This window comes from Ambystoma mexicanum, chromosome 7p (genome assembly GCF_040938575.1).
Source record: "Ambystoma mexicanum isolate Mex_15411 chromosome 7p, UKY_AmexF1_1, whole genome shotgun sequence".
Classification (NCBI taxonomy): Eukaryota; Metazoa; Chordata; class Amphibia; order Caudata; family Ambystomatidae; genus Ambystoma; species Ambystoma mexicanum.
This window is the reverse complement of record NC_090939.1, coordinates 232086787-232104173: the sequence shown is the minus strand read 5'-3', so window position 1 is coordinate 232104173 and position 17387 is coordinate 232086787. Positions and strand designations below refer to the sequence as shown.

At 46.9% G+C, this 17387-nt stretch overlaps 1 protein-coding gene across 1 annotated transcript in view; it reads left to right on the top strand.

The window, feature by feature from the left end:
* The window catches only part of LOC138525854 (carbonyl reductase [NADPH] 1-like), a 96415-nt gene extending 83758 nt beyond the window's left edge, over positions 1–12657 (top strand). Inside the window, exons 3-4 of the mRNA XM_069636122.1 lie at positions 10455–10562; positions 12072–12657. Of these exons, the coding sequence (XP_069492223.1) occupies positions 10455–10562; positions 12072–12508 (545 nt within the window). The 3' untranslated portion in view covers positions 12509–12657. The remainder of the gene's footprint in view (positions 1–10454; positions 10563–12071) is intronic.
* The last annotated feature ends 4730 nt before the right edge of the window (positions 12658–17387 follow it).

Here is a 17387-nt window from a genome sequence, read left to right as displayed (position 1 = left end):
CAAACTGTATTGCCCCAAAGGCTTCTGCGTAGCAACAACTCGTGGCGTAATCAAGAGTGGCTGTTAGTGGGTTAAAACATGCTCGACTATGCGCTGCGTGTTTTTCTATAGTTGCGCGTAGTTCGAATTGCAGGCACTATGGCGTTAATATTCAATTCAAGGCTTTCACTTAGCTTGCTGGAGCAGGGGGGGAACATGAGGAAGTTGGGCGGAGCCCCCCTGCGCGTGCCCCTGACCGCAGTTGCTGGTGGTATCCTCTGACTCTCTATGATTCAGCACAGCGCTGCGCGCCTTCCCCCAGGTCTGCTTACGCTGCCGATAGTCTGTGGTACTTTTCTGAAAGGCTTGAGGGGCTCGGTTGGAGGTTGGATGGGGCATGGCCCCTCGTGAGCTTCCCCTTGCTCGGAGCTCCGAAGAACACGTCTTCTCTGGTTGCTGTCCTGAGCACAAGCCCCGTGCTCTTGTTAAACGCGTGCGCATGCGCGCGCGTGCCCCGCCCGACGTGGGCTCCAAAATGTAGTTCTTGGCCCGGGGGTGCTTGGGAGATGTTGTCCGTGAGCTGTTTCTCCTGCAGAAAGGACACAACAGCCTTTTGTACAATAGTATTTTGTTTTTAGTGGCTTGCGTCTTCTTGATGCTGATTGTCATTAGTTCCTGAGCCCTTCCCAGCACTGGAATTCTATGTTTATTATTGTGGCCCATGACAGTGGTAGAGTTAAAATAGCTTAGTTTGGACAGTGGACTGATCTTGATTTGGACTCTCACTGACACGCACTGTAGTTAGTTTATTTTAAGTATGGAATACCCTTAGCTTTTTAGGTAGGAATACCCTTAGCATAGGGGAAGTTAGGAGTTTTCACTTTTTTAAAATGTATTTTTATTTTTTTTAATGAACCTAAACATTGAGATGGGAGATCAGTCTGTGTTCTTCTTCTGACCCGCTACAATTCCAATAACATATTGCCAAAAGGCTCAAATGGCTTAGTATCTGATCTCTCTACTCTGCAAGGTGAAGCTCTTCCTCCAGTCGCAGGACCTCCAAACTGTGGTGTAGGCCACAGTGATGTTGCATATCGACTGGGGTAACACCCTCTTTGCAGGACTCCCTGCTGTTTGCTTGTCTCCCCTCCAAGCCTTCTACCACACCGCAACTCACCACATTGATGGCTCTGTGAAATGTCACCACACCACACCCACCCTTGCACGAATTACCCTGGTTCACCATCTCATCGAGCATCTGGTCCAAAACCGCTTGACCGTACCTACATGGCAACCACCATCTGTGCTGGGCTACCTAGCGGCCAAACTAAAAGCATCATGGAGTACACAGTCAATATGTAGTAAGACCATCACAACACTGGAAAATAGACTGAATTGCAAGGAGAAAGCAAGTAAACAATCCTTCTCGTACCATACGCCGGTTCTCGAGAGTTCCAACCTAGACCCGTCCAAGTCTCCTTCAGTTTTGGAAAGAAATTAAGGCCTTAGTTTAACATAGATTCTGGCTATTTTGTGCACACCTGCAACCATATGTTGTACTGTGATGATTATTATTAATGTTTACTTGATGGCTAGTTAAATACTCATTACCTATGTTTTGCTCTTTGACCTGTAAAGTGTTCCATTGCTCGCGAACTAGGTATGCACTATAAACATATATAACAATATTTATAACCAATTGTTCACAAAGTGTGCATAAACCCACACAATACACATGCACTCAAACATTCATGTCTGTTCAAAACTCTGCACATACTTGCTCACATTGCGCATAAACCCTCATACTGCAAATGCATGCTAATACTGCACATGCACACTCGCACGTATGCTCGGATTCAACATACACCCACGAAATCCATGTACCCCTTTATGCATACGCCCTCACCCTGCACATACACCTGCAGATATATTAATTGCCTATACAAAGTTGAACATATTGGGTTTGTTAATGGTAGTTTGGTTAGAAACTACTTTGTCCAAATGCAAACTAATTTAACGCAAGCATATCGGTCATTTAAGTGCATGTCAGTACAATATGATTTTTAAAAAATGTATATATATGTTATTGTTTAAAGCGTGTGCATTGTAAGCAATGGAGCGATGTACAAGGTTTTGAGAGCCATCGTTTGAGCTGGCATCTTTTTCTTTTTTAATTCTTTATTCTTCTGCTTGTTCTACAAACTGACCCCTCAACAGGAGAGGGTCTTCATTTAATAACAAAGTGCAAAAGTATTTTTAATTTTATTTCAAATTCCCCCCCTTGTCTACCCCCACCACCCATCTCCCTTCTCCCGCCTCCCGGCAGCTGAAGTATGAACAACTATTGTGATTGGGTTGCAACATCAGCAGGACAGTGCACCTTCTTTATGGTGGGGGCTTCCCAGAATACTCAGAATTACCCAGTGAGAGTCACAGATGGCCTCCCCCTATATTGGGGTTAAGCCGTATTTTTGCAACAATAGGCTCCATTCCGATTCGCTGGGCATGCAAGATTCCTCTTACATTCTCCATTTCATAGATCTCCCCCACTTTGAGAGCCCACATTCCCTCCGTGGGTAGCCTGGGTTTTTTCCACCTTATGACGAGACATGCCCTAGCCGCCAAAAGCAGGAAATGCACCATATGTGGCAAGCGCGTCCATTCTCCATCCACCTCCTCCACCCCAAATAGCACTTGCAGCTGGTCCATCCTTCTTTTTATCCAATCTAGCCTCCTGACCCAACTGAGCACCTCTTTCCAGTACCTGCAAACTTCCAAAAAAGCACACCACATGTGCCAATAAGTAGCCCTCTGGCCGCAGCCCCTCCAGCATGATGGATTTCACCCCCAGGAACATTCTAGACAAGCATGGGGGTTGTACTGCCACCTGTAAAGCAGTTGTATCCCATGCAGCTTGTATTGACATGCCACAGACGTCTTGTGCGCATTCTTGCATAAGGCCTTCCATTGTGCTTCATCCAATTCCCTCCCCAGGTCCTTTTCCGACTTTCTAAGGTACTGCCCTGTGTCCCCCTCACCCGCCTGGAGGAGTGCCTGATAGATACTGGAGGTTAATCCCTTGTTTGTCTGCTTTTCACTCAATATCTACTCCATCGCTGTCAAATCTCTCTGTATTCCCTCCATTAATTTCTCTGCCATAAACACCCCTTTCAAACACAGAAAGCCTTTTCAACCCCAGCCCCTCCTCAATCGTGATAAATGCCTCCTTTTTTTTTACCAATTGTCCCGCTCTTTCAAGCCCTGCCTCAAACCATTCTTGGAAGTGTGCCGGCTCCCAAATCTCTTCTATAAATGGGGGTGCCCAGATGAGGCTCAAAGGTGATGGCCAAGTCATCACCCCCTTCATCCCTGCTTTACATTCCATAGTACCTAGAGTGGGCCTAATATGTTGTTTTTCCTGACACTGCGCTGTATTTTTTTAGCTGTGCCCACAGCCATTCTCCCACAGTTACTGGGCAGAGCATGTGATTTTCCATATCTACCCAATGTTTGTCCTTATCCATCCCCAGGTGTGGAATCAGTGCGCGGAATTGTGTGGCTCTGTATTAAGTGTAAATGTCAGATAGGGCCACCCCTCCCCTATCTTTAGGTTGCATTAGAATCTTTCGCGCCACCCTGTGTTTCTGTCTCTGCCATATAAATCTCATTATCTTCCCAGTGAGTTTTTTAAAGTGTTTCTGTGGCATTTTTATGGGCAGCATGTGGTATAGATATAACACCTTCGGTACTAGGGTCATCTTCACCACGTTTAAGTGGCCTAGCCAAGAGAGCGTCAGGGAGGACCAGGTTTTCAAGTCTGAAAAGAGCCTACTGAGGAATACTGGGAAATGTGCTTCATGGAGGTCTCGTATTGTTTGCGTCACCCAAATCCCCAGATATTTCAGTGCTGTATGTTCTATATGCATATCATACCTCTCAATGCCCACTAGCTGCCTCGCTGAGCGACCGGAAGGGAGAATTACTGATTTACTATTATTAATCTTAAAGCCTGACAGCTCTCTGTAGTCTTCCAGCACTTGGATCGCTTAGGTATGGATCTATGCGGATCCTTGTAGACGAACATTGTCTGCATACATTCCAAGCTTATATTCTTTCTCCTATTGTTAGCCCCTTTATCTCTGATTCTTCTCTGATCTGTATCCCCAGGGGTTCAATTGATAATGCAAACAGAGGTGACAAAGGGCAACCCTGTCTGGTCCCCCTGGTCAGGCGGAATGATTTAGATGTTCTACCATTCACCGCTACCTTGGCCGATGGGTCTCTGTAAATTGATGAATGCCTTTCAGGATCCTTGGGCCAAACCCACATTTTTGCAGAACTGCAAACAAGAACCCCCATTCCACGCGGTTCTCGGCATCCAAGCTTAATAATACAGTTTCCCCTCCCTCCTCGTTTTCCATGATATTCAGTGTCTTGCGCCTTGTATCAGCCCCTTGCCTCCCCACTATAAAGCCCACTTGACCTGGGTGAATGAGGTATGGCATCATCATTTGCAGTCTCATTGCTACCATTCTATTTTAGATCTTTTCGTCCAAATTCAAGAGCAATATCTGACGGTAGGACTTACTTTGGAATCACTGTAATCAGAGCTTTACTGAAGGAGGGAGAGGCTACCCCCGTTTCAGTCACATGGTTGAACAGTTTAACCAGTTGGGGGAAAAGAACCCTTGCAAATTTCTTACAGAAGCCGATGGTGTAGCCATCTTCACCTGGGGCCTTCCCGTTGGCCAATCTGTTGATGGCTTCTTGCACTTTTTCCGGGGTAAATTGGCTCTCAAACAGGTCTACATCGCACTTCTTTAACTTTGCCATGTCTATGCCCTTCAGGTACTTCCCCAGTTCTTCCTCCTTCCCCTGGGTATCGCTAGTATAGAGCTCCCATAATATTGTGCGAAGCATTCAGATATTTCCCTGGGCTTCCTCTCCAGTGTCCCACTGCGTCCCGAATCCCTGTCACCCATCTCACTGCCCTCTGTGCCCGGAGTCTAGCTGCTAGCATTGCATCAGCCTTGTCCCCCTTTTCATAATATTTTTGTTTTAAGTACATTAGTTTTCTAGCCATGTCTTCCAGACCCAGTGCTTTTAACTCCATATGCTTCTTTTGCAGACTATGCAGGTCTTCCTCTTAATATACCCCTTTCTTGTGGATGTTTTCCTCCATTTTAGCAATATCCCTGCGCAACATGTCTTTTAGTAGCTGTCGCTCGCGCTTCTTCCTAGCCCCCTCACCAATGAGAAGACCTCTCCAGGTGGCCTTCCCCGCATCCTATACTATCCCTACACTTACTTGCCCAGTATCGTTGACGCAGAAGTATTCTGTAATTTCTGTACTCGAGCTCTCAGCGAACAGTGTGTCCCGCCATGATGAGTCGTTACACAACCATTTTGAATCGGTCTTGCTCAGACCACCTACATCAATCACCATGTGGACCAACTGCGCAAATGCTGCAGTGGCGAATTCTGGCCCCTTGCTCCCTATTGACCAGTATTTAATCAATATGCGTGTATGTTGCGTGCGGCACAGAGTAAAATGTGTAGCCTTTCCTGCCGGGTTGGATTATTCTCCAGACGTCTATCAGGCCCGACCGTCTAATGTGTTCCCAAAACCATCCACCCTCTTGTGACCCAACAAAACCTGTTCCCCGGCGGACACCCTATCCACCGCAGGGTTAGCCCATGAGTTTAAAGTCCCCACCCAGGACTGTCTGCTCTCTCGACCGTGCCATCACCTCAGCCAAAGCGGGTGCATTGAATTCCTTCTGACCTTGATTTGGGGTATACACTGATGCCAACACTAAGCTGATTCCTTCTAACAATCCCTGGAGTATCAATAGCTTCCCCTCCATCAGTTCTAGCTTTCGAAACATGTGTGAGCTGTAAGTGCTTGCCGATTACAATACCCACTCCTCCCTTCATGGCTAGGCCAGAGGCCCAGTATACATGTCTTATTCCACCTTCTTTCAAGGAGTGTTCTTCTCCGGTCTTCAACCTAGTTTCTTGCAGGAATAAAATACCCTGGGCCACTTTGTGGAATTCGTGCACCACCAAGGACCTCTTAGTAGACAAGTTAAGGCCTTTTACATTGCGAGTGCCTATGGCCAACCTGCGTTCACCCCTACTCCCTTCAGTCATTGTCCCTGCCATCACTTATCCATTGCCCCACCATCTCATGTCGCATTTCCCCTAGGTGTCCCTTGTTTGCTGCCCCCTGTGTGTCATGACCCTTGCTCCTGGCCCGCACTGGCAAGCCAGCCTTCCAGTTAGGGCCAGGTCAAAGGCCTTAACCTCATCCAAGACTCTCTTTGATTCAGTCCTGGCGCCTTTGGCGCCAGGCTCATAACCATCATGAAGACCAACATTAGAATGGGACTATTTACTTGGTACTATTTGACTTGGGGGGCGGGGGGTCAGCCAACATGGAGGCACACACATAGCTCAGTTACAAGGAACTGAGCTATGCGGTCTAGTCTTTTGGGTGTGGCAGGCCTGGGACTACTTTACTTGGACTACTTTGGGTGTGGCAGGCCTGGGACTATTTTACCTGGACTACTTTACCTGAGACTATTTAAACCGCACCCCAACAGCAGAACATGCTTTGCGTTATTCTGCTGTGGGCAGCGTAATGCTCACCATGTCCAGTTCTTTTATGCCAGTTTACCTGATACCAAGGACCTGCAGAGAGAGAAAGAACATTACGAAACTTACCTGGAACAGTATCCTGTCTTCAATCCATCGCTGACTTCAGTTCCACTCACCTGAAGGTACGAACTCTCACATCCGGCACCGCATGCATCGTGGAATACCATAACCTGGAAAGAAGAGAAAGAAAGACAGCATTAATAAGCATTTACTCACGTTTCCTCCCGAATGAAGAAAGCCACACAATTCTTACCTGGTTAGTCATCTCCTGGTCAGTATCATTGCTGGGACATTACGGCACTCGGCGAGGAACATCGCAACCTGCAAGGAGAGAAAAGACACAGGTTAGCAATATAAAAGGCGAAACAGTGCCGCGCATTGCGCATTACTCACCGGACAGCATCACGCACATCGTGCTTTCGCCTACCGGCCCATGCTCATCAAACTGCATGACAACACCAAAATACCTTTCCATACCTAAAAGGAAGAAGCAAGTCATTATTATTCGAACTCAGAGGAACATAAGAACTGCATTTAAAGACTGTAAAGCAGAAAACCTACATAGTCGCAGCAGGCCTGGATTCCCACAGAGGGCTTGCACCAGTGAAGTAACTGGGCCGCTGCTCGCCCCCCACATCTACGCGCCCCTGCCACGAGGAGCAGGACGAAGAATCCACCTTTTACAAAATTAAGTCCCATCTGTAACCAGAGGCCTTAACAAGAGACCGGCAAGAGGGTTCGAGAGTTCAAATCATCCAACCAGGGCTGGGTGGCGTCCCCGTGGATACCAGGTGAGCGTAACACTGTGTCCCCCCTGCGCCATGAAACCCACCGACTGAACGCCAAACAACCAGGAACCAAAAAACCAGTAGACCTTATTGGCCCCATTTGACCCTTCCTCCGCGGGGCCCTGCACGGTGAACTTGCGTAGATGCCCCAACAACAGCAAGTCACCAGGTGAGCCCATACCTACTCCCCACGCCACCCCCCACCCTTGTCAACATAACATTTGAGTTCTGAACAGCAAGCCTCTTCTCCCTTCCGTCTCATCGTAAACCGCTTTAGCAGATTGTTATTGTTCATGGGTAAGTCTCCCATCTCAGGTTGGTGGAGAGGGAGTATTCAGCCTTCTGAATGTATGACTGCCTGGCCTCTTTGACTGTTCTCCACCTCGCCCTGGGCCTTCACTCTTTCTGGACTTCAGTTCCCTCTTTCATTGGATGTATGGCCTTGTCTTGCAGGTGGGCCCCTCAGCCTCCTCTCTTGAGGTATTTTGAAACTATTCATCTTTTTCAAAGGTGAGCAAGAAGGGGTAGCCCCAGCGATACCTTGTGTCTTGCTCTCTTAACCATTGGGTCAGGGCTTGGCAGTCTATGCGCCTAGCCAATGTGAAGGCGGACAGGTCTTGGAATATCACCACTTTCATCCCTTCGTAGGTCAGATTCGGCCGCTGTCTGGCCTTCTCTGGAATCCTCTGTAATTGTGGCATTTGGCTAATACAGAGCGTGGGCCGCCTGAGGGTCCCCCAGCTCTGTGCACTCTATCAAAGCGAATCTCTGCTGCCCCGTTGGTCGCTTCTCCAAGCAACATCTCCAGAATGGACTGACTTTCGCCTCCGTCACCAGTGCCCCTTCTCCTTCCCCCTCTTTCACCCTTAAAATGCGGATGTTGCAGATCATCTATCTTTATGGAGGTATCATAGTCTTTCTCCTCTAGTTCCTTCATGCGTGCCTCCATGCACATTTCAAGAACGTCCGCGGACAGCTGTGAATGCTCCAGCCCCTGGACTGTTTCCTCAAGTTTGTCCACCCGGCCTCCCAGGACCTGGACCTGGAGAGAGTTCTGGATGTCCTTTCTGATGGACTGAACCTCCCTTAGCAGCGCAGTGAAGTCGGCTTTCGTGACCGTGTCCTTTGTCTCTGACCCCATCTCTGCATCTGTGGGTCCTGATGTGCCTGGCACTATACTTTTATAGGTTTCCAGTTTTTTGGGTTGTGCCTCCTTCCCCTCCTTTTGCCCACTACTGCCTTCGGGCATCTCTGCTGTACTATCCGCTGCCTTGCACACCTTCCTCTTTATTGCTGCCCGGGTCTACTCCAGGCCCTGTCAGAGGTCCGGACCTTATTACGGGTGCTGGCACAGCTGTTCTTTAGGGCCGCTCATCGCATGCTTTTCTTCTCCCCAGGGGATACCTCAACCAAGTACCCAGCAGGGGGTGTGGTGGGTGGGGACATTGTACCCAACCCCCGTGTCCGAGGGGCGTGGGCTGCTCCTCTCCCTTTCATAAATCCGAGCGCAGTTCCAGGCCGCTTCTGCCTCTCCCGTCTTGGATCTCCTTCTTGAGCTCTGTCCCTCACTCATGAGGTGGCTCACACCTTCTCTCCGAAGCGGACGCCTGTTCGCTTCCCGGGTGCCCAGCTCAGCTCTTCTCTTTCATCCTGAGGTGTCCTCCTTGCAATTCCCTCGTCCCGGGAGGCGGGTGGCGGAGCCCTTCTGCGATCTCTCTGATTGCAGGCCGTCGCCTCTCCGGTACCGGGCAGTCTCTGCCTCCACTCTTCACTGTGGTCGCTACACTAGGAGGCCCACTGTGTCGCACTTTTGCTTTCAGCCCGGAGGTTAGCTTCTCTGCTTTGCTGCTTCGAGCTCTAGAGAGTGCCTCTCCCACTGCACCACACAATCCTTGTTTTTTTTGGCTGTTCGCCACCCTTAGCGTCGGGCTCACTGTGGGGGTTCAGCACGAAGCGGTTGTGTCAGGCAGCCATCTTGCCTGCACCCCCTAGCAGTCTACGAGTTGGCATCTTTTAACAGTAGCGCAATACTGTGAGTTGCGTTCTGTGTGACCATTGGGATTAGTCCATGGTCTGGTGCTGTTGAAAAAGCCATATTTTTAAAGATTGGCGAAATCGCTGGCAGGTATGCTGGTGTGCTACTAATGACTGCTTTGTAGATGATACATGCTATCTTGAACAGTATCCAGGCCTGGAGAGGAAGCTAGTGTAGATCGCGTAGAACTGGGGCGATTCGGTCGAATACGAAGGTACAATTTTGTGTTTGTTTTTATTCTATAAGAGTTCTTTGAGTAAAAATTGTTGAATTGACATGACTGTACACTAGTACAGGTTGTTAGTACTGTATCTCGTGAATATTACTGCTTCCACAAGAACATCCAAAGCCCGTTGGGAGCTCCTGTGCTATTTGATTGATACATCAGCCTACTTCTTAAAATGATATCACTGCTTTACAGTCTTTTAGTGCAGGCCTCCATTTGGCCTTGGCATCCGTCATTTGCTGGATTAATGCATGTTTAGAGCATCGATATTTTATGGTTGCAGAATGCACCCTTCACCCCCAACCTCCTCCTCCCCCGCCCCATTTGCTTCATTTACAAAATGTCCCTCATATAGGCTTTTATGATTAGTGTGTTCCTATGTACTGGCATTTGGAGAGGTATGCCAGCAATGCACCCACCTTCTACGTAAGCCACAGGTGGTGCTACATACTCGAGGAGGACTGGGGGGGATTGCAGAGGTGATATGGGCACACATGTTATTTTGGACATTGAGAGACGTAAATGGAGCCTTGCCAGCTTGTCATACTGCACAGAGAAACCAATATCGATATGTGTGTACCCAGCGTTGTACCGGTATGCAGGTCCCCTGCAAAAGCATATATTTATTTCTGCAGCAGAGGAGTCAATACATAGCTTTATGTAACGGATTGTGTGCCATAGACGCTGCACTCTAGTCGCTGTTTACAGTCCATCTTCGCTCAAGAACTCAAACTAATGTTTTCTTTTCTCCCAACAAATTGAACAGGTGCTGATCCCACTCCATTTCATACACAAGCAGAGGTGACCCTGAAAACCAACTTTTTTGCTACTAGGAATGTCTGCACAGAGTTATTACCACTCATAAAGCCACATGGTAAGTTTATTCGCCGCCCCCCCCCCCCAAGTATTGATGCCTGGAATACATTCCAGTCCTCCGAGCACATGCAAGATCTGTGATTCTATGGGAGTGTTCCAAGTGACCTGTGCTGCCAGGTGGAGCACTCCTCTTCTCGGATCTTTGGGCTTCTCTTTTTGTATCAGAACGTTGAACATCTCTTATTGTTAAGTGCTCAAGAGCAACCGGTAATCCATTAAGCCTATTGGAAGGTTGCAAAAGGCACTAGATCACTTGTGCTTGATTGTCCTGTGTGTGCTTTACTACCCTTTGTCAGTTTATGCCTGTTTCCTGGCACAGCATCCTACATATAGACAGTCATCGATAGCAGCACCTCTTCCTAAGCATCACAGCCCAATAGGGAGATGATAATCTCCGAGATACTTGGAATTCATTAGAAAATGCTGATAACATTTCCGGAATCTGTTTATTTCAAAAGTGTTATCTGTTGATGTGTTTTCATCAGTTTCTTAGTAATGCAATACATAGCGAGGCTGCAGACGTGATATTTTGAATCAATAAGCAACCATCATGGGCCATTCTGCATGAACACTAAATGAGGTGACCACATGGGAATAATGAATTGGCGATGGGGTTCATCGCGAGAGAGAAGTTACATTTCATAGTAGTCATTTGACAGGGGACCTACGATTTGGAAACCTAATCACACAGAAAATTAACAAGAAAAACTGTAAATACACACGATGGCAGAAATGTATTGTGCTGCTAAGAGGCATGTAGGTTTCTGCTGCAGGACCCGACCATCTCCTGAGGCTGCTCATATCCCTTTCTGTCTTGTCAACTCCTCTACGGATTGGTCTGTTGGACCTGGATAATTTTCATTTGATTCTGCCATGCATGCCCATTTAAACCGGTCTGGGGGTAGCCAAAGCAAACACTGAGAAGGATGAATTTATGAGAAGGGGCACAGAGCTGCGCAAATGGATGCAAGTGAATAAGAATGCACTTGAGTTGGGGACAAGGTGCACATGGTGTTGAGGACACAGTGAAGAGGGAAAACACAGAAGATGTGGGGAGGCCTTGGGTTATCTGGTGAAATGAAGACACAGAAGAGCGCTATAGAATAGTCAGAATTTGCAACATTAACTGAGTGCAGTGGCAATTCTTGAGAGAGGATACATCATTGTGATTGCAATGCTCATATGTTAGCAATGCTTGTGCAGCCACAGCATGGAGCACATGGGTGGAAAGCACGAAATGGATACTATGGGAAATCCCAGAGTGCATAAAACGAAGGTCTACTTCCAATTTAGAGATGAACTGTTTGCAGTTCAAAAGTTTCTTGTTTTATTTTAACATCAGTTACATTGTATGGCTATGTACACACTTTTTCTCCTAGTTTGATTTCCCTTTAGCAAACATGGAATCAAATACAATCATTTCTTTGTAAAAGCTTGTTTTATTATTCATTTTCCCTTAACAAATTTCCTATAGTAAACCTAATCAAACAATTCTCTCTTCCTGCAGGAAGAGTGGTGAATGTGTCCAGCATGGTTAGCCTCAGTGCATTGGCTAATTGTAGCAAAGAGCTGCAGGAGAAGTTTCGCAGTGATTCAATCACAGAAGATGAGCTCGTGAAACTCATGGAAAAGTTTGTGGAAGACACCAAGAAAGGAATCCACAGCCAAGAAGGCTGGCCCAATACAGCCTATGGGGTTTCTAAAATTGGAGTGACTGTTTTGTCCAGGATTCATGCCAGGAAGTTGAATGAGGAAAGGGGAGCAGATGGAATTCTCCTCAATGCCTGCTGTCCTGGATGGGTCAGGACAGACATGGCAGGTCCCAAGGCCACCAAATCTCCAGACGAAGGAGCAGAGACACCGGTTTACTTGGCACTCTTGCCCCCTAATTCTGATGGGCCTCATGGGCAATTTGTTAGTGAAAAGAAAGTGGGAAAGTGGTAAATGAAACATGTAACGTTCACTTCATGCGTTTCTCTGGGTACCCCTCATTGCATGTCTAGGCACTGTGAGCGTACTGTCTTCCTTACATGGTCATTGTGCCTTGATTAGAAGAAACTTTTTTAGAAAAAAATAAAGTGCAATAACTGAGACTGCTTTTCCCATACACATGGGTTGGCAAAACATTTTTGTTAATGTATCGGCGTATTCTCAAAGCGCTCTGTAATATTCGCTTGAGGGCCCAAATCCCCAACATTCTTTCTCATCGACTGGCTTCCAATGGGTACTCTCTTGGAACACAATTAATTGTTGCTCCTCTCATATTTATTATGAGAGCTTCGACATACTAAGGCATGGGCTGTTGTGGAAGGCATGTGGCCATCTTTTTACGCATTCCTGGCTTTCCATACTATTCCCATGTATAGCAGACCAGGTGCAGTTGAATGCGATGCAGCCATATACCACAAGTCCTTTTGATGAATACTTTGATATGTGCTGGTCAGTCCACTTATAGATTGTACAGCTGTACGAAAAAATATATGCCTATGATTTTTCAGTCTGCATATATGTATTTCTTCTCAAATCTGATCCTGTTTCAAGTATTCTGTGACTGTTACAACATTTAGAATTACAGTATTGATTGCCCATTAAGATGATGTGGTTTTGTGCGAAGTGGGTTTCATGTAGAGTCCCATATACTTTTCTTTTAGAATGTATAATTCACTGCAACGTGCGGACTGAACCAAGGCAGCGAACGTCAGAATGCTTATGGCGCATATCCTAAAACCTTTCCATTACCCCATACAGAGTTCTTCTATCAGCTTATTTTTGACGATGTTGCCATTTGATATACTTTATTGGAAATACCCGTTACCACGCCAAATGTTCCACAGTGTGCCTTTTCTCGTGTATCCATTCAATGCAAAGCAAACAAGTGAATGCAGAGGAAGGGAGGGTCATCATCAATGGCACACCCCCAAAGACAAAAAAAACAGAGGTGTCACCAGTGTAACGAACAACATAACACATTTAAAAAAAGCCACAGCTTAGCCAATGAAGGAGACAATTGGGCAAAGTGTAAGTGGTTTGAACCCAGCACTCCACCTAAGTCAATGCCTAGCGTGTGATGCCCAGCTGGAACCCTTAATTATATATTTGTGTCTATAAGTTCTTTTATTTCTGAATATTGTACCCTTATATCACACCCCTCTCTTTGAATCCCCCCTGGTCTCACTGAACCAAGGAGCAGGTTGTTTTGCAAAGTTAAAAGATTTATTTTTATGAATTTGAACAATATCTAGATATCACACTATTAATATTTATACAATGATCAGCGTTGGGTGATACTACAATCAACAATCTCTTTAATCAGTAGGAGTATGGATGAGAAGAATAATGTAGCATAGAATAAAACCTTGTGTCGGTTCAGTCAAATGCAATGATAGGAAATGAATGCAGCACAGAAATAAAACTTGATATGAATTCAATCAAATGCAATGTAATCACTCTTTCCCCCTGATACTACTCAATCCCCACTAATATGCAATATAGAGATGGAAGGCGAGGAAACAGATTTCAGGAATAAACACTCTACAAATGCAGTTTCAATCCCAGTTACCCAGCAAGCTTAGAGAGAAACAGGAATGATTTCAAAACAGGTCAATTGCTTTTGAATGTGATTTTAAATGAATGGGAAAAATGCTAAAAATGGATTTAATTCTCTAAATGGGATTCAAAACTAGTAGTATCCGCTTTGGATAGCTTCAGGTAAACACTAGCAATGATGGTTGGATAACTAGCAGATATGAAACTGAATTCAGAGGTTGAATGCAAGAAATAGCTATTTTACATGTGTAGAAATTGAGCCAAATGCAGAATCGCGGCAAACTTTTCAGCGCTCGAGTAGCACAATTACAGAAGAACTATAAGGAGTTGGAATGCGTTTAGAGATGTTGGGTTTATGCAGTCAGGGAATGTATTTATGTAGAAATTTGGTATGTGAAGAAAGAAGGGAAGAAGGGAATGTGGGCTAGTAGGGCGTGCGTATGAGGAATTATGAAATTAAGCAAGAGGTTTGGATGTTGTAGGGATTATGTGTGGTGATCAGGGCAATAGGAGTTGGAAGAAAAATATCATGTTCATTAAGGATAGTAATAATGGATGTAATAATTTTGTGTTTTAACAGATCTATGGGATTATATTAAAGTAATGATTTGTTGAAGTTCTAATTGAACTATAAACAAATAATAAATAAAATGAGGGATAGTAGTAAGGTATAGCATAAAAGGAGTATGCAACCAAGCAGGTCCATGCATGGCGGGCATTGAGTAGGCTGCTAGGCACCTGGCCAGGCCTTGCCATGCAGTTGCTTCGCCCACCACCAGTTTTCACATCTTCCAGGCCTCTACTTAAGGACTGTAGGTCAGCTCAAGACAGACAGCATTCAGTACTGTGATGAAAACCAGGATGTTGTCCCTTCTCCCATATGCTATGCAGCCACAGTCTAATAATGCCCCTGGGGGTGGTGCAGTGTTGGAGGATCAAATAGGAGGGGAAAACCCATATGGGATGAGGGATGGAAATCCAGGGAGAACACCACCCCCAAACCATTCCCACCCTATTATGCCATACATGGTAGTCCAGAGAAACTCATTCCTGTGTATATTCTTGTAAAGTAGAAAACATTATTTCCCCATGAACCCCTACGATGAGGAAGAACATTGAGTACAGGGATGAATTTAATACTGTGACGAGGAAGGAGTGTTTAGTAATGTGTATTGCTCCACAGAACCAGTACAAATGCACTAGTCAACTTGTATCAACCAAATGAGGAACATACATAAAAAGGGAAGAAGGACTTGGTGAAGAGAGACACCCTCCCAGGAGGAAGTGGGAGATTTGAATCCCGGCAGCAGTAGAGACAGGACGCTGAGAGTATCGGGTGTGGGATGCTTGCCCGCTGGCAGAGGCAGTCCGAAAACATCAGTTTCAGATGGACACCCGAGAGAAGCAGAGGCCTGAGTATCCAGCCAGACTTGAAGGCTGATGCACGTGGAGAAGCTGCCGCAGTCCCTGGAAGCAGAAGAGGGAAGCCGAGAACGGCCTGAAGTACCCACAGACAACCGAACACCACCGGCAAGCTATCCAGAGAGGTCGGGGAGACCAGGAAGGTTGGCAGGACAGCTAAAAGGAGGATTACGAAGGGCAGGTCTGGGACCTATTACCAGCCGTAGGCCTCCAACAAGATCTTCATATTCATAGTCACAGTACCTGGCAGACTAATATACCAGGTAGGCAGAACTGGCAGAAATAAAAGTGAGATTCTGGGACCCACACGCACAGAAACCATAAAGGCCTCCAAGAGGCATATCATATTCTCAATACCTGGCAGGCGAGTATACTAGGTGGACAGAACCTACCAAGAATCCAGTGTGAGTCTGCGACCCACAACAGAAGTTAAGGCCTTGACAAAGTAACCCTAGCCTGAGAAGTAGTAGTTCAAGTGAAGCATCTGTGGAGAATGGCAAAAATAGAGAAGCACAATACCTCTTCTTGCCTAACCCAACTGTCATGGGCAGTGGTCAAGGGCCAAGTACTTCACCACCTGCAGGGTCCCAATGGACCCAGTATTGGCGCCTATGGCACCAAGCTCATTACAAAGTGTGCTCTGCACACAGAAAACAGAAAGCACATGCCTCTAGGCTGGGCGGGGCCCTACCAATACAGGGAAGGCACGTGCAGAAGACAGGAGGAGTGGCAAGGTGGGGCCACAAGGCGGGGCCTAAGGAGAGTGGCTAGGGCCAGGCTATATAAGCCAGCCCCACCCGCATGCTGGCGCTTCGTGTTAGTCTGCTGGAGCAGCGTAACGCTTACTGCCGTTCAGAAGACTCTTACCTGGTTCAGCATGTGCATCTTCAGTCTCCGGAACCCTCCAGCATCTTACCTGGAATCAGCCACACCATTGCTAGAAGCACTGCCATCTGCTTCCCATCTGCAGCCGCTGCGCGCATCTTACCTGAGTCAGCCTCGCCTTCGCTTGAAGAAGCACTGTCATCTGCTTTCATCTGCAGCCGCTGCGCGCATCTTACCTGAGTCAGCCTCGCCATCGCTTGAAGAAGCACTTCTACCGCTTCCGACGCTGAAACAGCCGCGCTCCTGTTACCAGTCTTGTTGAGTCCTCCGCGGGTGCCGCCTAGCATCCTTACCTGTCCCAAACTTCAATCATCACGGGCCATCTTCCGGCGCAGCATCCACACAGATCTTCATCTCCGGCAGCCTGCAGGAGTTCAGAAATCGCTCACCAGCTAACACTGACTGGCTGCACCTGCAAACGGAATAGAAAACACAAGGTGAGCAAGTCGGATAGACTATCACACATTAAGCAGCGCAACTCACAAACTTGGCGCAGTTCTGGAACAGTCTACTTACCACCAGTCGGTCCTTAGGGATAGACTTTTTTCATCAACACGCGATCATGGGCCATCTTCATGCCTAGGGAGAGAAAGGACAATATATGGTTACGGACAATAATCATCGGGGAGAAATTACCACAAAGGATACAGACAATAATCATAGTAATAAACCTAGCTTCAAGACGGAATGGTCGCAGCCTGTCTGGACCTCCACACCCAGGACCAGTGACGCAACTAGGCCCATCCACAGCGCCCCTGCTGAAGGAAAGCAGGATGGAGAGCCCATCATTACATCAAAACAGGTGAGCTTGCATGTACAAACTCTTGCACACTACATTTTGGCACGAAAGGGTCGAGAGGAATCACAGCACCACCACGCTATTCTCACTGCCTCTCATCTTCTCTCAGGACCAGGACCAGCACCCCAGGTCCTCGATTCCACTGCAGTTGGGGGAGAGAAGCTATCCAAG